Raw genomic sequence first — 27,622 nt, forward strand, 5'->3', positions numbered from 1 at the left:
AGGAGTGGGTAGGAAAATGAATCTTTCTTTCTACGTCATGAAGTTGTTAAGCTGTAAGCCCACAGCTACGGGCAGCCATGATTCCAGCCTTGAGAGGAATGCATTTGCAAAGGATGGAGTGGCACCCAGACAGGCTCAGGGGGTCACTGGAGACAAACAGCTTTGGTCTCAACTAAACCTCCCGGTTCTGATTCCTTAAGCCACTGAACCTCATTATCATTTTTTTCTAACTTAAGCTAATTTGATTGGGTTTATGTTACTTATAACCAAGAGAGTTCTGAATAATACAAATGCCTAATACTCCCACCAATTAATGGCACAGGGGCTTGAATCAAAGCAATCTTATTTCTATAATCCTCTTTTTTATTAATAGCTTTCAGCATTAGACTAACTTGCAAGGAAAAAAAGGAAGAAATAACATTTTTGAGAGTCAAAGTAACTATTTTTTTATTCAAACTTGATTTTACAATCAAACATATCTCCACTTTAAAGAAAGTACCTACTACGCATTTATGACATGCAAGAAACTCCCAATCAATTATTTCATACATGCAGGACAACCATTAGTTATAACCATCAAAGCTTTTATCCTGTCTTCCACGTGGCTTTATCAGCCAAGAAGACTGTGCGCATCTTTACTTTCTGTAGTTCGTCCTAGAAAAAAAATTTTTTTTTTTTTGCTTTCCAAATAGAAAATTTCATTATAAATATGAAAGCACTAGGTAGACAGGATTTCTCAAACTTTCTCTGCAACCATATCTCCAGTTTCTAACCTCCAGGTTTCTTTGCTAGAACTGAGAGTTAGGAAGTGAGTGCTGAATCTGAGTACGAGGAAAAGATCTGGGTACATGTCATGACACTGTACTCCTATGAATCTTTTATGGCTCTGTCCCCGTGGATTCCAGGTATTGAAAGCTCTTATCTACTAAGATGTATTAATTCAAAATGATTCATCTTCTCATTTTAAAATTAAAATCTTATTAAATATCCATCAGAGCCTTACAGCAAGAATGAGTTACTACTACAGCCACTGAAAATAGCTCATGATCCCAATAACTACCTCCAAAGACAAGTAGAGACTCAGGAGTCCAGTCCAGGAACCACTACTCCACTCCAGCAACAACGCTTCAGAGAAGCTTCCAGCACTGACCTTCCTATAGGCTTTGATCCTCTTCCCAGGAGTACAATACTGAAAACATGGCTATCACCTTGAAAAAGCTCATTTGCACACTTGATTCAGCTTTTCCATAATGCCCGTATTAATTGAGCCTACATAGAGAACTGAGTTGCTATCGATTTTTTAAAGATACTAGTTAAAAGAAAAAATACAAAAAAACCCTAATTATTTTGGTACAGATATAATCTGCTGTAGATAAACTGTGAACTAAATCTGCCCTGTCAGTCCCTTTAACCGTATCAACACCTTCAAAACAGAGATTACAGAGGGTAATATCCTAGTAAAATGGAAACAAAAAGATTACTTCCTCTTAAGATGAAAAGCAGAGTTTTACCAAGTAATTCAGTAATAAAAGCAATTGAAAATAAAATTCAGAAAGTATAGAAGAGTTTCAAATAAAAAGTATAACCCATCCTTAGTGCTCCAAATCCCCAGAAAGGATCGCTTTTGACTGATGCCTCTCTGATGCGTTCATGCTTCTAGTTCATTATTTATCAACATTAAGCAATGGCTACTGACACCCTGATAGGAAAGTTGATGAATTCAGATCTTTTTTACCTCCCCGATTCTGTCCCTACTCATTATTTTCTTTGAACTCTTTTAGTGGAGACAACCACATTTTAAATTTTCATTAATTCTTTGTTTTTCTGATTGCTCCCCTGTCATGACCCATTCTTGTGTTGCAGACAAAATATTCTCAGTTTGAAGAGCTAATTTAAAATATGTTCATTCTTTTCCTTGAATTGTTTCTTCTTATGACAGTTGTTCTTTCATTCTTCCTTTTCCTGCTTTATGCTGCTCGTTTTCCTCTATGGTCTTGTGCTCTTCAGTAGACTGTTCCTATTGAAAATCAACTAGGTTGGTACTACAGGTGCCTGGTGAGGCTCTCCTCTGCTTCCGAGTAAACTGCTTTCTCTATAAGCCTCGCCCCTGAATATGAAGCCTGGCCTAGAACTCTGCACACATGGCAAGACTTGTCAAGTGGCTGAACCTCCCTCCACTTTTTAGGGTATGGGCAGGGAAGGGCAGAGAAGTTAGTGCTCTGTGCCCCTTTCTTGCGGGTGTCATTCCTTATATGGAGCCCTAGCCCCTTCCCCAGGGCAAACTGCCTAATATCCGTAGAGTAATTGCCTGAGTTCATCCTAGTGCTGACAAACCACACAGCCGCTCTGCAGACAGTCCCTTAATCAGCCACCTCCACTTCTGGCCTGCCTCCAATCGCTCCTCCAGAGCTGCCTGCTCCATTGCAAGGAGAAAGCACTTCTATCTCTGCTGCAAACATAGTGCCTGCATGAGCTCTAAGCTGGGACTCCCTCCATACCATTTATCCACCAGTATGATACCAGTGGACTTCTTTGTCCAGAAATTCAGTAATAGCTCTCATCTTTGAAAAATTTCCTCCCCTCTGTTCTTCCTATCATTTCAGTAAGATTTGGAGAAGTGAAAATGAAAGCAGGCTGCATGTACCATCTTAAAATCTGGAAGCCCCTAAAAAGAACATTTGTTTAAATGTCTTTTGGTCCTTTTGCTTTAAGTCTTTTCTCATCTATAAATTTCTTTAACAACTGGCTCAATACTCGTCTCCTCTTCCAAGGGACTCCTCAAACCAGAAATGACATACTCTTTATCTTCTAAATCCTTTCAGCTACTCTGTAAGCAGTTATACCAGGTTTTTCATTTGTTTATATTTCTGCTTGTTTCTTGAACACTTGTCAAGGTTGCTTCTTGTGAAAAGTACCTCAAACTCATAAAGGTACCTCAATGACTGGGCTCACAGATACTTCTGACACCTTGCTTCCTTCACTATTGCATTCCCTATAAAAAAAAAAAAACAACAACTCATAAACAAAGCAAGACACAGAAGAGGCACTAAAAATATACTGGATAAATGAGTAGGCATTTATCAAGCATTATTATTTAGCAACTGTTCCCTTATAGATTTGGTAAAGGTCTACTATGCACCAGGCCACAAAGTAAGCACTTCTGATGCTCTAAAAAAAAAACAAAACCAAAAACAAACAAACAAACAAACAAAAAAACAGAAATAAAGACTCAGTACAAAGCTTCCAAGGTGGGTCTCTGACATTACCACTTAGATTTCTTCCCTGGTTAACACAAAGTCCAATGGGTTCCAAGCTCAGGGTCTCTACTGAGGGCTCATACACACCTTTATGTCTTCTTTATTCTAATAAATGGTCACAATGTAAAAACAGGTCTCCCAACAGAAAGAACCCCATTAATGTAATCTCTTGAACCTGAAATGAGCCTCAATAAAGATCTCTCTAAACAGAGATAGCTGATTGACCTTCAAATAAACGAGAAAGAGCCACCAGCGCCTGTGAGGAGGAAAGCTAGCTGCTTTACTACTCTTCCTGCACCACACAGTTATCAGCTGACTCAGCGGCAACCACGCAGCTCAGATGGTTATATAATCAGAAGGCCTGGGGTTGAACACTTCCCAGAAGCAGTCATCACAGATGAAAGCAAAAAAAGGTAAAATGCTGGATTTGGGAGAAAAATCTGCTCTGGGTTGACAAACCAAACAAATGGGGATGAAAAACTGAAAATGGGGCTGATCACACCAACCACTTCTTTTCCTCTTTTTGCTTTTCCATTCCTAGCAGATGTTACATATAAAAACTTACACAGGCTCCATTGTCCTGTGATCTTTCACCTGGGAAACATGTTTCTCAAAGGATAATCTGAGACTCAGCCACACTCTAATTACCTGGGAGAATTCTGAACTGCAGATTCCTGGGTTCCACCCCAGACCTAATAAATCATTCTCTCTGGGGAATCCACTTTTCTAACAAGCTCTCCAGGTAGTTCCCTAGGCACAGCAAAGTCTGAGGACCAGAGATCCAGGTAGATAGACCTCCACTTGGGCCAGCACACTAATTTCTTGACTTGCAAAAAAGAATATGAACCATTCTGATATGTGTGGAAATCCCAAAGCTTATACTCTGCCCTCACCGACAACACGAACACCAAAACTCAAGACCCTAGCTTTTAAAAGCAACACTCAGGCTGGGCACCATGGCTCATGCCTGTAATCCCAGCACTTTAAGAGGCCAGGCAAGCGAATCACTTGATGACAGGAGTTCGAGACCAGCCTAGCCAACATAGCAAACTCCCATCTCTACTAAAAATACAAACAATAAGCTGGGTGTGGTGCTACACACCTGCAATCCCAGCTACTCAGGAGGCTGAAGCAGGAGAATCACTTGAACCTGGAGGCAGAGATTGCAGTGAGCCGAGATCGTGCCACTGCACTCCAGCCTGGGCGAGACAGCAAGATTCCGTGCCCCCCCAAAAATGAAATTCACAGGCATTTAGAAGCATTAGATGCAAAAACTGTTGTTGAGCACAGAATCCACTGCATAACAGTTCTTGCTATAATCTGAATTTGTCCCCCGAAATTCCTGTGTTGGAAACCCCATCTCCAATGCAGTGGTGTCGGGAGTTGGGGTGTAATAAGAGGAGATCAGGTCAGGTGGCTCTGGCCTCATGAATGGATGAATACTGTTATCACAGGAGTGGATTATCTCAAGAGCAGCCCTCTCTCATTCTCTTTAGAGTAACATTTCATCCTCTTTTGCTCCTCTGCCTTTGGCCACGGGATAAGGAGCAGCACACAGGTCCTCCCCAGATTCCAGCGCCATAGTGTTGGACTTCCCAGTCTCCAGAATAGTAAGCCAAATAAATTTCTGCTCACTATACATTATCCAGTCTGTGTATTCTGTTATAGCAACATAAAATGAACTACAACAGTTCCCTAATATGAAATTTCTTTCTCAAATGGTAAAAACTTAGCTTCTCTGAGAAACTGTCATGTTGCTTTTCTAAGACTGAAACATTATATTCAATATAATGAACAATTTTGGGAACAATATATTCCCAAAGCCCTTATTAACATTTCATGACCCTACATGATCTGACCCCTGCCTCTCTGATCCCCTCCTCCAGCTATACTGGCCATGTACAGGTATGTATGCATAGGTATGTGTATATGTTCGTATGTATACACACACACATGTACATCTGTGTATGTCTTCTTAGGCAAGTGGCTCCAATCCTCTCTGGAATAAGGCACTATAATTTTAAAAACAGTATAAGCATATAAGCTATACCAAATGAAATTTTAATTTCAGAGTCAGGAAAATGACAGAGCCTAACTTGGCTTCCTGAAGGAGCTTTCTTTGTTGCTTAAGTTTTACACAATAAAGGAATGAACTAAACTCATACTCAAAAATAATTTAGAGAAGCCAGGTTTAGTGATATATATCCGTAATCCCAGCTATTTGGAAGACCTCATCTCTAATAATAATAATAATAATAATAATTTGGAGGGAAGAGACACTAGTTTCAATTGAAACTTCTCCTATTTAAGAATTTTAGGCTTTTATCTCTCAAGCAATAAATGAATACTGATCACTATTAATATCATCCTTGAAAAGGAAAATTTGCTAGACTCTACCTATCACCTGTTTAGAGCAGACATGTTCAATAATCTGTTTGTTGCCTCTCAAATGCAAACATAAACAGCAAAGGAAAAAGTTGAAGACATTTAGTCCTTGAAAGGATACCATGAAGTATGCAAACTGAAATTCTATAGAAGAGGGACCATTTCCTACAAATAAAAACCAATTCCTCTGACACTGAAATCTCCCCACGTCCATTTCTGATCTTCCTTAGCAAAACATAAAGACACACAGCTAAGGGGAGAAAAGTCAGTTTTACAATCAGGTGAACGTGGAGTCAAATCCCAAGGATGGTGCTCACTAGTTTTGTGCCTTAGACAAGTTACTTAACTTTTTGAACTTTCATTCAATTATAAAATGGATATATTACCTACTGTTATATAACAATGGGAGTTATAAGATACCTTATACAGGTCTTATTTTCAAGGAGAAGAGCTCTATCCATTCATTCTTGGAATATATTTATATCTATATATATAGAGAAATATCTATCTATCTATCTAATCTATCTATCTATCTATATCTATATAGAGAGAGATATATAATATAGAGAGATATATATCATGTGTGAACCTGACAAACCTCTCTGGTGACCAGCCCCAGGAACATAAAAAGGCACAAGGCAAGTTGATCCTGACCTCAGACACTTAACTTTCGTTGAGGAAAACAAGTCACACATACCTGAAAACCGTAATTAATGATGGGGAAAGTGGCCTGTTTTAGAGGCAAACATACAAAACTGGGAATCAGGCCTGAGTTTATAACACATATCTGTGAATGACCTTAGACAAGTCATTTATCTGTGGGTCTCCGTTTCCCTGGCTGCGGCCCTACAACAGGGCTGAACTAAGTATCTTTTAGCCTTCCGAGGTCTACGGTTACGATTTGTAATGAAAAGTGAGGCTCCAAATGCTATGGAAGTTCAGAGGGGACACACGGGTACGCTGGTTTGGGGAAACTCTGATATATATATATCTGTACTGATATATAGCAGAACTCTGATATATATCTGAACTTAGACTTGCACTCAGACTCGAAGAATGGAAAGGACTTGGGATACCGAGAGGATAAGAGCTGGGGAAATACCCAGAGCAATCCAAAGGAGAAGTGGGTCAAGGACCTTTTAAGAGCTAATGAGATTAATTGAGTTGGCGAGGTACAGTGCCAGAGATGGAAAGGGAGGGAGACGTCAGACCCCAGAGGGTCTGAATAACAGAGGAAGGAGTCTGGATTTTGTCCTGGAGGCAACAGGAGCAATCAGGGGGCAACAGGAACAATCAGAAGATTCTAAGCGGTTATAAATTGCTGAGGGAATCCCATTTCCCTGTCTCCATGTTTTCATGAGGAAAAGCATATTTTATTCCCAAGGACTGAAAAATACTGGAAATATATTTTCCACCTTTCTTCAAATTTATCTTACTTCCCCGATTGGGGAAATACCCAAATAGCAAGACTGGAAGAAGGAACGGAGCACACATGGCCCAGGACCGCCACCTCTGCTTCCGAGTGCCTGCAGTGCTGGCAGATAAACTCAACCGAGGGAGGAACAACAAGTCTGATGGTGGCCACAAGCTAATCAATGTTCTTCAATCCAGTTTACCAATAATAGAGCTGATAAATGAATGCCCATTTCTATTGACTATTTATCAACTGATTTAGAATTGAAAAGGGAGAAAAGGCGATTTGATTTACCACCACCACCACCACTGTTGCCAACATAAATAAAGGGGCCAATAGCAGTGCTTCAGAAAGACTAGCCAGGTGGCAGCTGGCAAGATGGACTGAAGGAGGAAAAGGCCAGAAGCCCGTAAATCAGTTGTGGAGCTCCTACAGTAATCCAAGCATTAAGTGAATCATTTATAACCATCAAGTATTATCCAGGGTCTAATCGATATCTGCTTAAATCAAAACATGTACTTGAGCCAATCTGCAAGAGTAAATCAAAGAGAACAAAAAACTAAGGCTTAATTACTAACATATGCATATATATATGTATGTGTGTGAATACATATACGTATTTTTAAATCAATTAACATGCTTCATATCTAAAACTGCTTCTGCCTACCAGTAGGATCACTAATTAAAGGAACCAAAACAATTTTATAAAGATATAAAAGAGAAGCAATCAACCAGTCCAGAACCCTGGAGTACACAGAAGACTTTTATTATGTTACAGATTGATATAATATAGCTCCAAAATAAAGAGAGAGAAAGCTCATGTAACTTGTCCACAGTTTTAAAGAGATGATCATTCTGTCAACCTCCTCTAACAGGATGTCTCTTGGACTTCTAAACCTCAAAAGGTTCTGCTGTTTTCTAAGTTAGCAGCCTTTGAAAACACTACCAAGCACTTCTCCAAGTCACTTATATTTCATACAGCCTAATTAGATCAAATCAAGTTGTGTTAGTATTGCTACATTTATATAACAAAGCCTGTACATTTTCACTAGTCAGAATCCTGATTTTGCCTATACATTTGGCATCCAACACTTAGTTAAATGCCTCCTTATTCCCCCCAAAATGGAATTTATGACAATGTTTGCATACTCATCACTTTGTTTCAGACCTCATACAATGTAAACATGAATTCCTTAAAAAAAGAAGAGTTGTTAAAATTGCAATCAGAAACCAGTGGCTAAGTGGGCTCAGACACCTATGGCTTTCTAATGTCTTCTAGATACAAACCAAGACTCCTTATTAGGGCTATAAAACCCTCCTCTAATTATCCTAAATTCTCAAACACAATCTTTACTCCTTATTATTCTCTGTAATAATAATAATAAAAAGTCGCCACACTAGCTCATGTCCGATCCTCCTTCTTTATATATGCTATTACCCCAAAGTACCACCTCAGCTCCTCCAAAGTAATCTGGAGATGAAAACTATTTGCAGAGGTCGAACAGTCACTCACTCTGCTACTCCATCCACACACTGGAGATTAGAGTATGCTCACTAGGTTCACTAAGAAACAAATCCTGTAGGGTTTTAGTTAGGCAGAATCCTGAGTTTTGTCTACCTCTCTCTTGACCTTCTGTAAGGTATTTTACAGGTATTTTCTGTAATCTACATTCCTGGGATCCCACCCAAGTTTCTTTGGTAGAAGAACGATGAAATCCTCTGCCAGACAGAAGGGAGTGAATATTATGAGGCAAATTTTTAATTTGGATTAAGAAACCATCCATCTGGTCCCAACAAACTGTCCTTCTGAAAAAGAAGTGAACCATATAGTAAACTCCAGGTTGCAACACACACCACTTAAAATGCATTCTTAAAATTACCTCCTTCATGCCTGACCAACACAGGTGTGATAGCCTCATTACTTTATGTTTTGTTAGTATCCACATCAGTCTCTGTGTTTTTTATGAGTGCTCTTGGTCTAAAATAATAGATACATAGATAAATGTAATTAACTTTCCTCTGCACTTAGATTTTAGACATGTAAATTCCTTAAGATAGGAGTCATATATTTGGTGTTTCCTCAAAATTCTAAATATAAACTTCTGCACAAGGAATTTAGAAACAAAATGAGAAATATCATATTTGTATATGATGACAGATATTGAGTTCCCTGCACAACGAATGCATTTGCTATCTTGATAGGATCTATACAGTGATTCTGTACCTATGCACTCTGGTCTCGCTGTAAGTCATTATGGTCTGCTCTGGTCTCATTTACTCAGCATTTCCTAAGCACTTGTCAATGTGTCAGGCACTGTGCTAGACATTGAACTAGATAAATAGATCAGGAATGGTCCTGCACTCAGAGCTTGGAACCTAGGGGAAGCTAGTCAGTCCTCAACTATCTGGAACTCTGTGCATACCGACGGCTCTCTTGGGCTTCCTGCACGACTGATTCCCGTGACTGTGCATCCTCCTCACAGCAGCTCCTCTGCCACTCTACACCACTGCTGTTCCAAAAATCACTGCCCTCTGTATCACACCTGGGATGTCACTTCCCTTACACCCTGTGCATGTTAACATTTTAATTCCTTTTTGTCCAAAAGGAATGGCAAGAAACTGCATGGCCAGTATTAATTAAGGTTATCTTTCTCTCATTAGGAGGTAAGAAAGGTGGTTCATTTTTGGCTGAAAGCTAATATGGACACAAAGAACACATAAACATGGATATAGGGGGCACATCTACACATCTGGCAGGATACCAGCTAGCAACTAAAGAATGCTAAGTACTAAGACCAAAAAGAATGGTTGGAGTCTGAAGAGGGTGGGGAATTCTTGGGAGTATCCTAAAAACACAAATGTTTTTTTGAAATGCCGCGACTTCAGAAATGCAATGAGAAAACAGCAACCTTCAAGGACAGTCCCTTGCATTAGCACCAAGGGGTTATCCCTGCTCCCCATCCTATACAGGTGAGATATGAAGCTTAGGCCCACAGAGTGCAGCAAGGTTGTGCCCAGGGGCTTGGGCCAATGCCAAAGGCAAATCATTCTGCACTGGCACAGGCAAGTGCTCAGAGAAGGAAGAAAGGAATGTACCTGGCCTTCCTGGACTTCGTCCTGGCTGCAGAGTCAGCGCAGCTCCTCTTCTCTTTGGCCTCCTTGGTGCCTGAGGCCTCCCGGGGCTTCCGTGTCTTCTTTACCCCATCTTTTTGCTTCGGCTCCTTGTGCTCCTTGGCCTTCTTCGGCTCCTTGGCCTTCCTGGGTTCCTTTGGCTCTTTCGGTTCTCGTTTCCTCTTTGGCTTGGGCTCTCTGTCCTTGCTTCCCTTTGCTGCACCCTCTTGGTCTCCTGGCTCCTTTTTCTTCCGTTTCTTCTTCACTCCAGTACCTCCTCCTCCACTGTCCTCCATCCCATTATGGGATGTCATTTTCCTAGGAAAAAGGGTAGCAGCTTCCTCTTCAGCAGTATATAGGTCCTTCTGGGGCAGACAGTGACTAGCAACATCTTCAATTTTCTCTTCTTGATCAGTGCTGCAGTCAAATGGGGATGGAGATTTGTAGTCAAAATTGACAGAGGCATCAGACATTGGGGAGTGATTCAAAACTTTTAAATTTGACAACTGTAAAAGAAAGAGAAACAAGCATATTACCCTTCCAATGCATACTTCATACAAAGAGACTTACCCAGTTTGAATACATGGATTTGCTCAACAAATATTTACTGAGTTCCCACTCTCTGTTAGTTCCTATTGTGATAGGCCTTGGAGACAGAGTGGCAAACAGGACATACACGGCCTTTAAACTTGGGGAGCTGTGCCAACGTGTTGTTAGCATACTAAATCAGGATCATCCAAAGATACACCTTTGATTTTAACTAAAAATTGTGCTGTTCTGTATGATCATCTAATCTAGCCATCAGACTGAGCACCAAATAACCTTTGGCCAATTGCAGAAACCAAACTACCTGTATAGGAGGAAGTTTTATTGTGATAGATGCCATTAGAAAGGATGTGTCACAGGTGCTGAAGGCATCCCCAAAATGGAAGTTGCAAAGCTGTTTTTGAGCACCAACAAACAAAAGTACAGCCCCCCAAAGTGACCACTTTTTAAGAAAACATCCCTTTGGGTATAGAAGTTATATCTCATTCTTTCAGGTCTGGTGTTGCAAAAAAATACTTACAATTTCATAACAAAGCTAAGGTTGGTGATAATCGGTAACAATGTGGGTGTTAGTTTCAAGGAATAGCACCTTCTCCTTGGTCTGGAACAAAGAAATAACTTAAGGAGAGCCTGGGAGGGATAAGCAGGCTTTCTAGGAAGACAGTTACAATCATCTTTGCATGATGGCTTAGAAACAGCACCATTTGTGAGGAACCTGTTCTCTTTACAAGAGGCCCAGCATGTGCTAAAGGGCACAGACAGTTGCCCAGGTGGCTTTCCCTTCAGTATGCCGGTTATCCATTCTGTGCTCAGACTTCCTGGCCCACCCTGGTAGTTACAGAGACTGTAACATTCAGCTGCGTATTTCCCCTTCTGTTTTTTCCAGTTTCTTTCCCTAGTCCAATGCTCCCAAACATAACAATGAGAATCCCAGGAGAAAAAGATGAAAGAAAAGAAAGATTTGGGGTGGGGAGGGGAAGAGATCTTTATCATATCAATACAGTCCAGCCTCATAAGCCTAAACACAAAGAGAACTGGTCATTCCGGCAGGACTCACTACTTTAAAAAAAAGAAAAAAGAAAAAAAAGAAAATAATTCAGTTTATGGTCTCATTACTGATTGAGCACTTGAGATGGCTTGGGAAAGGAGCTAAGTGGACAAAAGGAATTTAAAATCAAATGCAAAAAAAAAAAAATGGTTAAGGTGGTCAATTTTCTATCATATGCTTTTACTACAATTTTAAAACTGTTTTAATGGAATAAAAGGCAAGAAGAAATCTAGCAATGAGGTGACAGGTATCCAGGTGAAGCTCAGCTCCTGTGAAGTGCAGAGCCGTCCTCGGGAGATTCTTGAATTCTGTGCCAAGGACAGCTGGCCCTCAAGGAACAAGTTTTTGCTGAGCATGCAAGGGTGTACAGACTGAAAAAGGACAAGTCACAGGTTTCTTAGGCTTTCAAAGATAACATAAAAGATCTACTCCCACCGAGGCAGCTCTCTGAAGGTCAGAGTGAGACCCTGTCTTTTCAGCTCATATCTCACGTCCAGGTCTCTTTTCTGAAGGACAGGGGTCCCCAAATAAGCTAGAATCAGGTGGCAGTAAGGGGGTATTCAATCCTTAGGCAATAGCAAGAGCAGCAGCTAACATTTATTGAAAACATGCCATATGGGTACACTAGGGCTTGTGCAAGGCATGTTTCATGACCTCTAAATCTTTATAACAATCCCACAGGGTCAATAAAAAGATGCCAGTTTTGTACACAGAGAAATGGAAGGTTAGTGATGTTAACTAGTGTGCCCAAGGCCAACGGCTACTGAGTGCAGGAGTTTAGATTTGAACTATCCATCTGGCCAAAGCTAACACTCATTTCATTGAGCATTGTATGACCTCCCAGGGAACTACAATGATTGCTAGGCCATGAGACCAGCATGATGAAACTTGGTTAGAAATGTTAAATGCAGCCAGGCATGGTGGTTCGCACCTGTAATACTAGCACTTTGTGAGGCTGAGGTGGGAGAACCGCTTGAGGTCAGGAGTTAGAGACCAGCCTGAGCAACACAGCAAGACCCTATCTCTAACAAAAAAAAATTTTTAAAACATTTGCCAGCAGTGGTGGTGCACACCTGTAGTCCTAGCTACATATGAGGCTGAGGCAGGAGGATCACTTGAGCCCAGGAGTTTGAAGTTACAATGAGCTATGATTGTGCCACTGCACTCCAGCCTGGGCAACAGAGCAAGACTCTATCTTTTAAAAATAAGAATAAAAGTTAAATGTGATGGCATATGCAATCACTTTGGGAAAGGTCATGTAGTTGTTGATGAAAAAGCAGGTACTAGTAATAAAATATATAAAATTACAATTGAAAAGTCTACCAGAAATGTTTGTATTTTTAAGGCACCTTGTTGGGAACTATGAAAATATATTTGCTGAAGATTAAAAAATATTAGACAAAAAATAATTTCTTTCATGTGTCTCAAGGTCAGTGGGGGGAGAGGCAAAGAGCCTAAATAAAAGCTTTGTTTCAGCTTCTACCAAGGGCATTAAAGTACCACTTTGAAACTGGCCCTAAAACGAACAGGGTGGAGATGATGGGCCACAAGGTGCCAAAAATATTTTACAAATTATAACAACAATTTAAATAGAGACAAGAAGCTAGGAAAACAAGAATGAAATGGAGAGGGTCCGCGGGTAACACATGCAACAATGCTAGCTCAAAAACTGCACTGTTAGTAAAAAACCTGTTTCTGTGATTCAAAATTGTCAATCTACAATATTCCTGGAAAAGACACTTAAAGACATGAATCTAAATAAACCAGATCAGGTCAGTTGAAAAGGAGTTAGGAACTGATGAAAAAGTTACGGCCCTGGGCAGTGGTTCCCAGAGGTCCACAGACAAACCTTTAACAATTATTCAAGAACTTGAAAGTCAAAACAGATTCTAATTAAGAAAATCATCCAGAAAAATGAGTGTATCTGTTACATAATCTTCTTCATCAGTTATAACCATTTCCACACCTTTTCAACAGAAGGCCTTGAAATAATATGCTAAAACTCAGGCAGCAAAAACCAGTAAATTTCAGTACATCAGGTTAAAAAAAAATTAAACAAGCATATTTCACTGTATTTTTTTGTTCTGGGTCAGGAAACACAGATTTCTATCTGTAAGGAATCCATACATGGCTACCTGACATTCATTGCCTGTAAGCTGCTTCCAAGCTAGTCTTGTTCTCTATCCAAGTTCCCAAGGGATAGAGAGAGACAGCTTTTCATTCTTATTCATATAAACAGTATTTACTGGCCATTTAAATGTTTCTTCAAATATTGGCATGGCAAACAGGTATATATAGAGATAGAAGGTTGAAAGGGAAGATACTCTCCAAGTTGTGATGACATTTCCTGCTCCCAAATTTAAGATGATTCTTTCTTTGAAAGAAAAATTAAATAAAGTGATAGTATTAGACTTCCCTCAATTTTCCTAAAATTAAGCATATTTTATGTGAAATACAGTAATTAAGGAATTTAAATATTTTTCGTTTAAAACTTTAATACACTTATCAAAATAAATAACTTTTGCACTTTAAAGAACACTATCAAGAATGTACAGTCTGCCCTTTAAATCCATAGGTTCTGCATCTATGGAGTCAACCAACTGAGGATTGAAAATATTTGAAAACAAACAATTAAAATGACAATACAATAAAATACATATTTAAAACAATATACTACAACAACTATTTATGTAGCATTTGTGTTATGTTAGGTATTATAAGTAACCTAGAGATGATTTAAAGTGTACGAGAAGATGTGTATGGGTTATATACAAATACTATACCATTTTAAATAAGGGACTTGAGCATCCTCAGATTTTGGTATTCACGGAAGGCATTAGAACAATCCCCCATGGACGCTGAGGAACAACTGCATAAAGAAAATCCCCAGAATCGGTGAAAGTATTTGCAAATCATTTATTGGATAAAGGTCTAGTGTCTAGAATATATAAAGAATTCTTACAATTCAATAATAAAAAAGAACCAAATTCAAGCCCACAATGAGATATTATTTTATACCCACCTAAGATGGCTATAATAAAAAAGACAGACAACAATAATTTTGGCAAGGATACAGAGAAACTGAAACCTTCATACAGTGTTGGTGGGAATATAAAATGGTGAAGCCACTTAACAGTGACAGTCCTTCAAAAAGTTACACAGTTAGCAAATGATCTGGCAATTCCATCATAGATAGACACACACACAGAATTGAAAACAGGTGTTTAAACAAAAACTTATACACAAATGTTCACAGCAGCACTATTCACAATAGCCAAAACATGGAAGAAACCCAGTCCATCAACAGATGAACAGGCAAACAAAATGTGGTATGTCCATACAATGGCATATTATTCAGCCATAAAAAGGAGTGAAGTGGGGCTGGGCACAGGGGCCCACACCTACCACCCCAGCACTTTGGGAGGCCAAGATAGGCAGATCACATGAGGTCAGGAGTTCAAGACCAGCCTGGCCATACATGGGCGAAACCCCATCTCTACTAAAAACACAAAAATTAGCCAGGTGGGGTGGCACGCACCTGTAATCCCAGCTACTTGGGAGGCTGAGGCAGGAGAATCGCTTGAGCTTGGGAGGCGGAGGCTGCAGTGAGCTGAGATCATGCCACTGCATACCAGCCTAGACGACAAAGTGACTCTGTCTCCAAAAAAAAGAGTGAAGAGTGAAGTACTAAAACATGCTATACCATGGAGAGACCTTGAAAACATGCCAAATGAAATAAGCCAGACACAAAAGGCCACATATTGTATAATACAATTTATATGAAATACTCAGAAAAAAACAAACTCAAAGAGACAAGTTGGGGGTTACGAAAACATTCTGAAATTAAATAGTGGTGATGCTTACACAATCTTGTCAATATTCTAAAAACCACGAAATTGCACATTTTAAAAGGGTGGATTTTATAGTAAATTATATTTTCATTTTGAAAAATCCAATACAAGGACATACCAAAATGGTGCGCTCATATATTGCTGGCAAGAGTATCAGCTATTAAAAGCCTTTTTTTTTTTTTTTGCAGGACAGAGTAGCAACATGCAGTGAATTCTTGCAATTTTATGTTGCCTCAACATCCATTTTGGATGTACACTGGACTTTCTCATACCAGAAGTGGAGCTTGATCACCCTTGATACAGTTTCTACCCTTGACACTGCCTCCTCCCAGTTCCTTAAGGTGGTCAATCCCGATATCTGCCTTTTACAACTGCCTCCTGGTGACCACCCACCTATGGGACAGCCAGAGAGCCCACCTATGTGTCTTGTCCCACTGACTCCCATACCCTGCATGGACTGCCCAGATACGCCGCAGTGACTCCACTGAATTCTAACTGCTTGCTCTAAACCCAGCAATTAGAACTCCCTGCAGGAAACCTGCTAGGGTAATGGGTAATGGCCTGGACCCCATGAAGGCTTTGATCCATCGGTTCATCTTTCTATCTCTTGCTCCCCACACACTGACTGAACAGGCATGCCCTGGACAGCTCTTCACTTCTCATGGGGCCTGTGAGGTGTGCTGCTCTCTTCTCTCTAGGATCTGCAAGTAATAAAACTGCCTCTGTTATTTCACATGTTTTGTTATGCTGTCTTCTCTGTAAATCACCTGACTGACACACATTAACCTAACTCTCCTTCTGGTCAGGGCTCTCCTAGAGAGTGGTTATCTTGGTAGGAATAAATTGGACACAGGACACAGGTTAGACAAGAGCCACAAGGAGTCTGCCAATATAAGTAAGTCTTCTGTGAAAGGGACACCTGGTCACTGGTCACTTGCATTAGGCTGCCTCCAGGATAGAGAAGTATCTGGTGAAAGGCACACTGTAAACACACATGACCACCTCCCTGGGGCCCCATCAGGGCAGGGCTATAAATTATAGCCACTGTCCAGGGAGTAACCTTAAGACCAAATTAGAGAAAAATATAACACAACAATATAAAATTTTAATTGTGGATATCCTTTTAAACCGGGCAACTTCTCTTCTAGGGCATAAATAAAGGAAACACATAAGTACTCCAAAGGATTATGTATAAGAATATCTGATACACAATTGTGTTTAATAGAGAAAAAAGCTATAAATAACCTGTTTGCCAATCTTTAGGAAAATATTTAAATTAATAGTGCACCCACCATCTGGAATAATACTATGCAGCCATTATTATACAGAGGTTTAAAAGACATGAAACATGCCTACATTTGGGAAGCAAAAAAAGAAAACCTATGGTCTAATCACATTGTTTTTAAAAACAAAAAGCTAGCTATATGAATGCTAGCTTTTTAAAACAATTTTTTAAAGTCTGCAAGGACACAGACCAAATGTTAACCATCATTATGTGTGGGTGATACGACTATGGGCAGCTTTCACTTCTTTTTTGTTCTTTGTTTTTACCTGTCTCCCATGAGTAGAATATAAGCTTCAAGAGGCAGTGATTCTGTGGTAGTATCTAGAAAAGTACCTGGCTTATGGTATAGTTCAATCCTGTGGTTACTGAATGAAACAGTTATCTACAATTTGGAAAAGAGAAAAACAAAGTCTATAGAATTGTACATGTAAACAGAAATGGCAATAAATATCTGTGCATAGAAAATAATGGAAGAAAACAAAACGTTAATAGTAATCATTTGAGGCTATGCAAATTTGGTTGTTTAATTTTAACAGACATCTACAATTTCAATAATGAGAATGTATTACTTTCATGGTATTTTAACAGAAAACTTTCACATACATGTAATAGAAAATCTTTACAGACTTCTGTAACAAATGGGAAAAACTGTTTTACCAGACAATTCATGTTTCTCCCAATCATAAGGATTCAAGAATCAAAGGCAGAATGAGAGGTGCCAGCACTGACAGATTACATTTGACTGAGGTGCAGGACAAAGTGCGCACTTTGCACCTGGGCTGGAAAGGCCACCACACCCCCTTCATCCAGCTGTACTTCCTTGCACCTCAAACCCAAGTAGTGAGCAAGGCCTGGCCAACTCCTGCTGCTGGCTGGCTTTGGAGTCTTCTATCTTTCCCAGCAGGGAGAATATGGTGTTCTGTGTCAGAAATTAGCTAAACATAAAAATGAGTAGAAAAAAATCATAAAATTTGCAACCTTCTATCTTTTTTTAAAGTTCAAATAATAAAAATGAGAATTCAAAGTAAGAGGTAACTGTTCCTATTAATAAATCAGTTCGTGGACAACATTTGAGGTAGCTCAAGTTATTTCCTAATTAAAATTAGGATTGTCTTATTTTTTCACCTTCACTTTCTTCTGAAAGTTTTTTTAAAAAACAGGTATTTGACTACGGAACATACTAAATGCAGAAACAAAACAAAACCCACATGTCCTCGGCTTTTATTTTGCTGCAATTGTACTGCAACTTACCCATTCGGCAAAGATATCTGTATGGAATTAGCAAGACTGACCAGAGTAGGGGCAGGAACAACGTCTGTCCGATTGTTTGTGCATTTGTATGTCTCCTTCTCTCTCTGTTTCTTTTTCTGTATTTAGTATATAGACAGTCCCCGACTCATAATGGTTTGACTTACGAATTTTCAACTTGATGACAGGTTTGTCAGGACATAACTTCATTGTGAAGTCCAGGAACATTTCTATTTCAATCTATCTCTACTGAGGAGACCTGTGCTTTAGGTGACAAAGCAGGTACTTTGATCCTGATGTTCTTCACACAGTCACAGCTGGTTAGAACCAGGAGGAAGAGAGTTCAGTTGCAGGTATTTAAGGATAATTCAGGTGGAGAAATCCAGTAGGTTCTTGGATAATTTTCCAAGAAAAATTTCTACAAGAATGAATTAGACTACCCAGCAAGAATAAAGAGAGAAGGAAAACAGGACCAAAACCTGACACATGCTAATGTTTCAGGATCACCAGAGGAAGAAGAACCTACAGAGTGAGAAGGAACAGTGAGATAAGCAAAGTGGGTGGGAAAAAAATGTAAGACTGAAAGCATGGTATCTCAGAAGCCTGAAGAAGAGAGCATTCCAAGACAGAATCATCACAGGTGTCCAACACTACTGAGAAGCAGGTAAGTGAAGCACTAAAGAGTGGTCAAAGGTAGCCGGGCGAGGTGGCGGGCGCCTGTAGTCCCAGCCACTCGGGAGGCTGAGGCAGGAGAATGGTGTGAACCCGGGAGGCGGAGCTTGCAGTGAGCTGAGATACGGCCACTGTACTCCAGCCTGGGCGACAGAGCGAGACTCCGTCTCAAAAAAAAAAAAAAAAAGAGTGGTCAAAGGATTTGGTAATGCCATTTTTTTCAAAACCTTTCCACCCCAAATACTTGACTCATTTTTAGTCCCCACCTCCACTTCCATATTTTTGCAATTAAAATGGAGAGACGGGGATAGGAGATACTTTTCTCTTATGATGTTTCAAGAGTCTTAGAAATTTGAAATCTCTAAATCTGCAGTCAACCTAATTCTTGTTAACTCTAGGCAGTAACAAAAACTGTGGGCTAGTAAATGACTAAATGTGGATGCTGAGAGGGAAGAATGAGGAGGAGAGAGGGAAAGTAATAATAAGTGCCTGTGTTGTTTTTGGAAACTACTTTTATTTCCAACTATGGTTTTGGGTAGACCAAAACCTCACAGTAACTCAATTTCCTAATCTGCCTAAGTGGAATGATGTTTGCTCCACCAACCAAGGCCAGGAGATACGTCTTTCAGAATTATTTGCTGATATATTCTAGGACAAGTAGATGCTGAACAGAAACTAGCGGTGTGAATAAGACTATTTTCCTACCTCTTCATTCCTGGCCCACATGTAGTTTTACTGTAGCTTTAGGCTACCGGAGGCCCAAGGCCCAAAACTTAGGCCAATTCTGCTCCTATCACTGCCAATAATAAACCAGCACCCGGGCCTAGAGTTAGAAAGACTGTATTCATGGATAAGGAATTGTTCTTTTATATATCTCAGCCTTGTAGTCACAATGACTTTGAGCACCCAGAATTGTTCTGATATTTTAAATATAGAATGGATGCCAAGGCCAGGTGCGGTGGCTCACGCCTGTAATCCCTGCACTTTGGGAGGCTGAGGCTGGCGGATCACAAGGTCAGGAGATTGAGACCATCCTGGCCAACATGGTGAAACCCCATTTCTACTAAAAATTTAAAAAACTAGCTGGGTGTGGTGGTGTGTGCCTGTAATCCCAGCTACTCCGGAGGCTGAGACAGGAGAATTGCTTGAATCCGGGAGGCGGGGATTGCAGTGAGCCAAGATCATGCCACTGCACTCCAGCCTGGCGACAGAGACTACCTCAAAAAAAAAAAAAAAGGATGTCAATAATACTACTAGTTAATTTTACTAAGAATTGGGTATTAGGAAGATACCAAGCTTACTGAGTGTATCACCAAAACAACCTTAAGATAGAGGCATATTATAACTCCATTTTAGAGTAGAAGCCTAGAAAGACTAAATAACTCACCTTGGTCCCATGGCTAGTAAGTGGTAAAGCTAAGATTTGGGATTTGACTCCTATTTCAAGGGCCACTGCTCTTAATCACTTCACATTGTCTCGTGTACTGGATACAACAAACTTAGAAATAAGAATCAGCAAGAACCTCTAACCAACCTCTATTTCGTTTCCATCACCCATTCCCCAACACAGCTGTATCTCCTCAACCTTTCCCCAGATGACTTTCAATTCACTAACTTTTCCTCTTCTATCCATTTCTTCATAAATCCACTTGTTCTCCAGATCAGATGAGAAACACATCAAGAATAAACAATTTATTAAATGAACGTATATTAAATAAATGTAGTAGGACATATATTAAATAAATAAGACTTTTCAACTTCACCCAGAAGGGTCCCAAGACAAGGGTCATTTTAAACAGGGACTTGGCAGCTACCAAAGATCTACCACCAACATCGTAAGAACATAGTTAGCAGTAGACATATTTCTTTTATCCTTACAAAATGAGAACGTTTTATTCTCAGTATCTAAATATTACATAGTTCCTGGACAGTAAGCTCATGATAAAGTTACAAACCATATCAAAATGAAAAAGACGCTCCTATTGCACTTCTGTTTTTTTCATAATACTTCAACCCTTTGGGGTAGTTTTCCCAAGGATGAATCAAAGTTATGCAGAGTGGCCAGGCACAGTGGCTCATTCCTGTAATCCTAGCACTTTGGGAGGCTGAGACGGGAGGACTGCCTGAGCTGAGAAGTTTGAGACCAGCCTGGGCAAAATAGTGAAACCCCATCTGTACTAAAATACAAAAAAATCAGCCAGGTGTGGTGGCGGGTGCCTGTAATCCCAGCTACTCAGAAGGCTGAGGCATGAGAATTGTTTGAACCCAGGAGGTAGAGGTTGCAGTGAGCTGAGATCGTACTACTACACTACAGCCTGGGCAACAAAACAAAACTCTGTCTCAAAAAAAACAAAGTTAGGCAGAGGAAGACAATTCTTCACAGTCACATCAATACTCGTGTGCGAGCTAAAAATGTCACAGATCCAAATCCTTCATCATCACTTTGAAGCTGCGCCAAAAACTTGGTCACCAGAGGTTCCCAGACTCCTCTGGTCAAGACAGGAGGCGAGGCAATTCCATTAGCTGTTTTTAAGTAGCCTTTTTTATGATAGTGTTTTCTACATGTAAACTTACAAGACTTACAGCTTCTTTATGCATAGGATTTTAAAATTAGCAGCTTATTTCCATTAAAATTTTGTGTCTGTCTCATAAATGCTAGTGATAACATTAGTAACATGAATTAAATGAACCACAGTGCAATTTAAATATTAATATATTATAATTAATCCTACTATATAGTTTAATGTTAATATTTTATACTAAAATTAAAATATTAGCATTTTAATACTAAAATATTACATAGTAATATGATTACTACATAATCATATGTACATTACATAATCATATAATCATGATACTATATCATAGTAATCATATTACTGTGTATGTAGAGTAATATTACTATATCATAGTAATATAGGATTACTATGTAATATTTTAGTTAAAACTGTGTCAACTTACATACAATTTACTTTGGTCTTATAAATACCATAAATAAATGTACTGGCAAACTCTATGATTCTAGTCAGGATGGGCCTCTGAGGTTGAGTTCAAACTCCCATCTCATTCTTTCTAACATACAAAGAATTAGGAGAGAGAGAAAATAATAACTAATAAGTTCTGGAGACAGGGAGCTTTACTGCTTACAAGGCACATGGCACAGCTGTGCAGCTCAACTTCTCTGGATGTCCTTCTTTTTTTTTTTTGAGACAGAGTCTCGCTCTGTCCCCCAGGCTGGAGTGCAGTGGCGCCATCTCGGCTCACTGCAAGCTCGATCTCCCAGGTTCACGCCATTCTCCTGCCTCAGCCTCCTGAGTAGCTGGGACTACAGGTGCCTGCCACCGCGCCCAGCTAATTTTTTGTGTGTGTTTTTAGTAGAGACGGGGTTTCACCATGGTCTCGATCTCCTGACCTTGTGATCCACCCACCTCGGCCTCCCAAAGTGCTGGGATTATAGGCGTGAGCCACCGCGCCCGGCCCGGATGTCCTTGTTTATATGAAGCTAAAGCCTATACTCCTCTAACTCTCCCCACATGTCCCATCGTTTCCACAGGTCCAGCAATAGACACATTTAACCTCTTTTCCACATGATGCCCTTAAGTCTTCACTTCTTCAGGTTACACAGTCCTAGCTTCATCCACAGTTCACATTATATAAGTCAGTGTTATTTTGCCATCCCAGTGACTTATTCTGGCCTCGAGTGTATGTTTCAGAACATAAAGTGAGTAAGAATAATGAAAAAAAAATCTATTAAGATATGTTCAAAGAGGGAAAAGCATTTAATGCTCAGATTTCTTTTCCTTTTTGGAGGAGGGAGGAGAAAGGAGGTGGATAGGTACCTTTTAAGTCCTTTTGAAACATGATTCTAGGGTGAGGCTGTTTAGTCATCTAGGCTAGTATTAGCCCAGATGATCTTCAGAGCCTCTGCAGATGAGGCCAAAAAGTCTTAAAAGTAAATTATTCACTCAACCATATTACCAACTTTGCTATTCTTCCTCTTTCACTATTCTGAATTATGGATCATGATTTAGTGAGCCATACTACTAGTAAACTTGAGTCCTCATCTCTCCCTAGAGGACTTCTGGGACCAATTCTTTTGGGAACTATTCTTTGTCCTAGTTCAACCTCGGTCACCATCCAAAACTTAGCACCACACTCCACGCCTTTCCTTTCTCCCTTCCCACCATGTCTTTCAACTTCCCAAATCCACCCTCTTCCCTTCTAAGCTTTCCTCCTGAGGCCCCTGAAGCAAAAAGCCTGAAACCCAGCTCCCCACAGAAGACATTGCCTCTTTTTAGAACTCTCTCAATTTCTTTGGTGGGGCTGACCTTCCCTCGGCCTCCATACTCTCCAATTCCAGGGCATGATCTTCCACCACACGGTAAAACTCTGGCTCTTCCGAGGTATATTTCCTTCCCTGGTTATATTAATAGCTTGTAATCAGGCTAGAAATTTCTTGAGAAATTGTTTTAGTTACTACTGGACCTGACCCCAAGTAGAATGCAAATATTTCTGAATTAATATTAATGAATTAATGCTGAAAAACTCAACAAATATTTGTTGAGTGAATAAATTATACCCATATTCACTCCAGGGAAGAAACTAAGGTCTAATAATCTGAAAGTCTTTGAGATTCTCACAGTACATCTGAAGAAAACTCTTCTCATCTTTATGTTTTCTAGAGGACCTAAGAATTCATACCCAACTCTTGGCATGGGGTCAGGAAGCAAGATTCTCCTGTAGTTACTCAGGTCTGGGTTACTTCCTAGGCACAGCTCCAAGCTGTCATCCTACTTACAATATTATGTATTTCTATTGCATTCACTGTTTATTAACTGTCTTCTACACTGGATATGTGGTCCCAAAGCCCTCTTACCCCTTAAGATTACACTTGCCTGCAGACCATATTATATATTACATAATATTTATCACTTTTTATGTTTTTTCCCAGTGCCAAGCAAGGAGCTGAGATGAATAAAAATCAATATTCTTATATCACAGTTTTGTTGTTGCTAACATTAGGATGTGCCCTCTTGCAAAGAAGTATTTACAACGATGTTATACATCAATAGTGCCACATAGGTTTTCAATGATTAGAGTTCACATTTTATTTTTATAATTTTTCTTTTGCCTAATAATGCTTAGTCATCTTAAGAATTAAACATATTTCTTAGAAGCAGTTTAGTTCTTTATAATGTAGATAAAAGTCTATAGTTCTCCTGAGTGATTCACTTTTAAACGTTTTATTAAAGTCTGTTTTCTCACAATGCTTGTTTAGGCAAAACAAAGTCAATCTCTAAACCCTTTGTTCTGGGCACATTACACCTATTATGCCTTTTCTGGTTAATAAGAAGCACTATTGTTTATTACTGAGTTTTGATTTAATTTGTAAAAATCTACCATCTCAATTTACCTTGATAAGATTTTGAACAAAGAAATGAGGAATATCAAGATCAGAGTGTATTTACATGCTATTTTTCTCCAAGGAAGAGGAAAGTGAATTAATAGGAATGAGGGTTTTTAAAAGGTGGATGTTTTATTTGCTGCTACTTCTAACACCTCAGAATCATGGTAAAAGACAAAGTTAGATGGTTACTTTTATTGTTAAACTGAAAGATTTCCTTGTCACTGACAAACTGAACACCAAGTACTTGACAAATTACCCCACTTAATCCTACTCTTATGATGTGAGGCACGTTATGATTACTCCCATTTAAATGACAGAAAAACAAGGCTGGCTTTTGTCTTCCAGCTCAAAGGAGGCCAAGGTGCAACTTTCTTTGGTTGTCCTGAATCGGATTCATCTGACACCAGCTGCCTCCACCATGCTTCTGAAGTTTGACCCCAATGAGATCAGAGTCTGTACGTGAGGTGCACCGGGGGGGGAAGTCAGTGCCATGTCTGCACCGGCTCCTAAGATCAGTCCCCTGGGTCCGTCTCCCAGACAGGTTGGTGATGACATTGCCAAGGCAACTGGTGACTGGAAGGGTCTAAGGATTACAGTGAAACTGACCGTTCAGAACATACAGGCCCAGATTGAGGTGGTACCTTCTTCTTCTGCCCTGATCATCAAAACCCTCAAGGAACCACCAAGAGACAGAAAGAAACAGAAAAACATTAAATATAGTAGAAATATCACTTTTAATGAGATTGTTAACATTGCTCGACAGATGCAGCACCAATCTTTAGCCAGAGAACTCTCTGGAACTATTAAAGAGCTCCTGGGGACTGCCCAGTCTGTGGTCTGCAATGTTGATGGCCACCCCCTCATGACATCATGGATGACATCAACAGTGGTGTGGTGGAATGCCCAACTAGTTAAGAAGCACAAAGGAAAAATTTCCATAAAGGATCATTTGACAAGGCTGAAGTTATCCAAAGTTATACAACTAAATCGTAGGGTCAGAGTTTCAATCCTGTTCTATGGAAATCAAAGCTGAAGTTCACTCCAGAACATGAGCCTCTTCTCTGTTAGGCACTGAATTCTCCATCCTGGAGTCTATATATTGCTTTAATTTGAACATAATTTTCTATTTTCATTCTCTGCAACTTCTTGCAGTTCAGTTATCAGTATGGCCTACCATCAGTATTTATAAGAGAAGCAGGATAAAGTCTTTCTAAAAGTTGCTCACTTCTTTAACCTGCTTCTCTATCCTATCTAATATTAACTTTTAAATGAAAAATCCTATTCTGTTCATCATCAACATTACCATGAGGTCTAAAACAAAAACCATCCAACTGAAGCTACATAACAGCTGGCTAATATACCAAAGGTCTTAACATGAACCAGTAAAATCTCACAGAAAGAAACCAGAATTCATTTTGGTGTAATCACTATAGAATGTTTTGATTTAAATAAATGCTTATCTTAAAGGATGCCTAAAAATAAATGAATGTGAAGACTGCTTTAAGAAATATAAACCTGCTCACATATCACAAATGACAATAGTTTTGAGGGTTTGGGGTTCTCTTCAGTAATGTGTTCTTTGAGACGGAGTCTTGCTCTTGTCCAGGCTGGAGTCCAATGGCACAATCTCGGCTCACTGCAACCTCCACCTCCCAGGTTCAAGTGATTCTCCTGTCTCAGCCTCCTGAGTAGCTGGGATTACAGGCACTCGCCACCATGCCCAGCTAATTTTTTTGTATTTTCAGTAGAGACAGGGTTTCGCCATGTTGGCCAGGCTGGTCTCAAACTCCTGACCTCAGGTGATCCGCCTACCTCGGCCTCCAAAAGTTCTGGAATCACAGGTGTGAGCCACTGCGTCCAGCCAGTAATGTGTTCTTTTTAACAAACAGCAGTATAATATTCCACTAGGTGGGTGAGCTATGATTTAAACAGTCCCCTTTTTGATGGATATGTATGTTCTTTTCCATTTTTGCTATCATACGTGAAACAGCAATTTAAGCCTTTATATACACAGTTTTGCACACCTGAGTATATCCACGGGAGAAGTTCCTGATACATGGAACTGCATTCCATGTAGTGTTTGCCTATCAGCTGACAACTCTCTGAGCTAGGACAGATATAAATCCAGTGTGCAGACAGTATTTAGTCACTGCTCTTCTTGTTATCTGGCAGCAGATAAGTTAACTAATTCCCCAAACCAACCTATCCTTTGAGGACAGACCAGGGGGTAGTCTTTGTAACCATAACCCTGAGACATAACCCTACGTCACCCTATTATTAGACTAGGGTTCCCTAGAAGCAAACTGGAAAAGTAAGAGTGGCTAGTCTCACCCAACCTCTTTTTTACAGAGTCCCAGTGAAAAGTAGGGATCTAGATATCCCACTTCCCAGGTTGTCATTCAATTCTGTAAAAGAAAAACCAGCCTATCAGAAATAGCCCATTTCCAAGAGACAGAGACAGGTCTCCCATCTGACCTCCCTGAGTGAGGTCTCAGAGTTCCTTTGAATATATTACACTCAGGGCACAGCAGTACCAACCAAGGAAAGAGATCCTGGCAAGATAAATCACACTCTCCATCCCACACCCCCTTCAAAAAACCAAATGCCAAAGAGTTGATGCTCCTGTTCTTCTAATTATTTCGCTATTCTTCTCTCTAGGAGGAACCCATCCACCGATCATTACTTACAAAATCATAAATAAGGATTTTGTAAGTAAGAATGCTTTTAGTTTAACCAAAAATCCAGATGGATAGAAGGATAAATATATAAACTATAAAGAATTGGTCACATCTCTCTTTCAGAAAAGACTCAGAAAGCTATTCAAAGGGAGGAAATGTTTCTCTTCTACTTGGCTAATTTGAATAATATTCTGATATACAGTTTTCATTACATTTACTCCTACGTGAAGATGAACCGAGCAACAAGAAAAATCCACATTATTAAGTCATTCAGAACAGAGCTCTCAGTTACTATAATACAGGCAACAGAGAAAGTACCAAAGATTAAGGGATGAGCCAACACTGCCAGTGTCTCCCCTTGTTGAAAAAGCACCAAGATACCCCAGATGCATTCACTTAAAAGACATGTGATTGCTTACCTGCTTCTCCTTCTTCTGTATTTTCATTTTCATCTATTGAGGAAGATATTTCTGTAAAACATTTTTAAAAAGGCAAAGATTATGACAAAACCCAAAATAAAACATTTTCAACATCTCCAGATTAACTGTAACACACAAGGAAAACAAACAGGGGATTACTTCTGCAGAACATTTATGTCCAACAACCCCCAGAGCCCTAAGTGTAGACCTAATTAGATCTAACTCTATTAGACCCTAATTTATTGCACCCAATAAAATGATGTCAAAAGGATATTGTCTTTGTAGATTAAATCAGTTATAA

The 27,622-nt window shown here is 39.7% G+C and overlaps 1 protein-coding gene across 1 annotated transcript in view; it reads right to left on the reverse strand.

Annotated features, from left to right (window-relative positions):
• LOC108522830 (chromodomain-helicase-DNA-binding protein 6-like) overlaps nt 1-27,417 on the reverse strand; it is a gene marked incomplete at its 3' end in the record, with an annotated part of 56,898 nt that extends 29,481 nt beyond the window's left edge. Inside the window, 2 exon segments of the mRNA XM_017863267.1 lie at nt 10,153-10,673; nt 27,322-27,417. Coding sequence (XP_017718756.1) covers nt 10,153-10,673; nt 27,322-27,354 — 554 coding nt within the window.
• Nucleotides 27,418-27,622: the final 205 nt, after the last annotated feature.

Source organism: Rhinopithecus bieti, unplaced genomic scaffold (genome assembly GCF_001698545.2).
Source record: "Rhinopithecus bieti isolate Rb0 unplaced genomic scaffold, ASM169854v2 scaffold_70536, whole genome shotgun sequence".
NCBI lineage: Eukaryota > Metazoa > Chordata > Mammalia > Primates > Cercopithecidae > Rhinopithecus > Rhinopithecus bieti.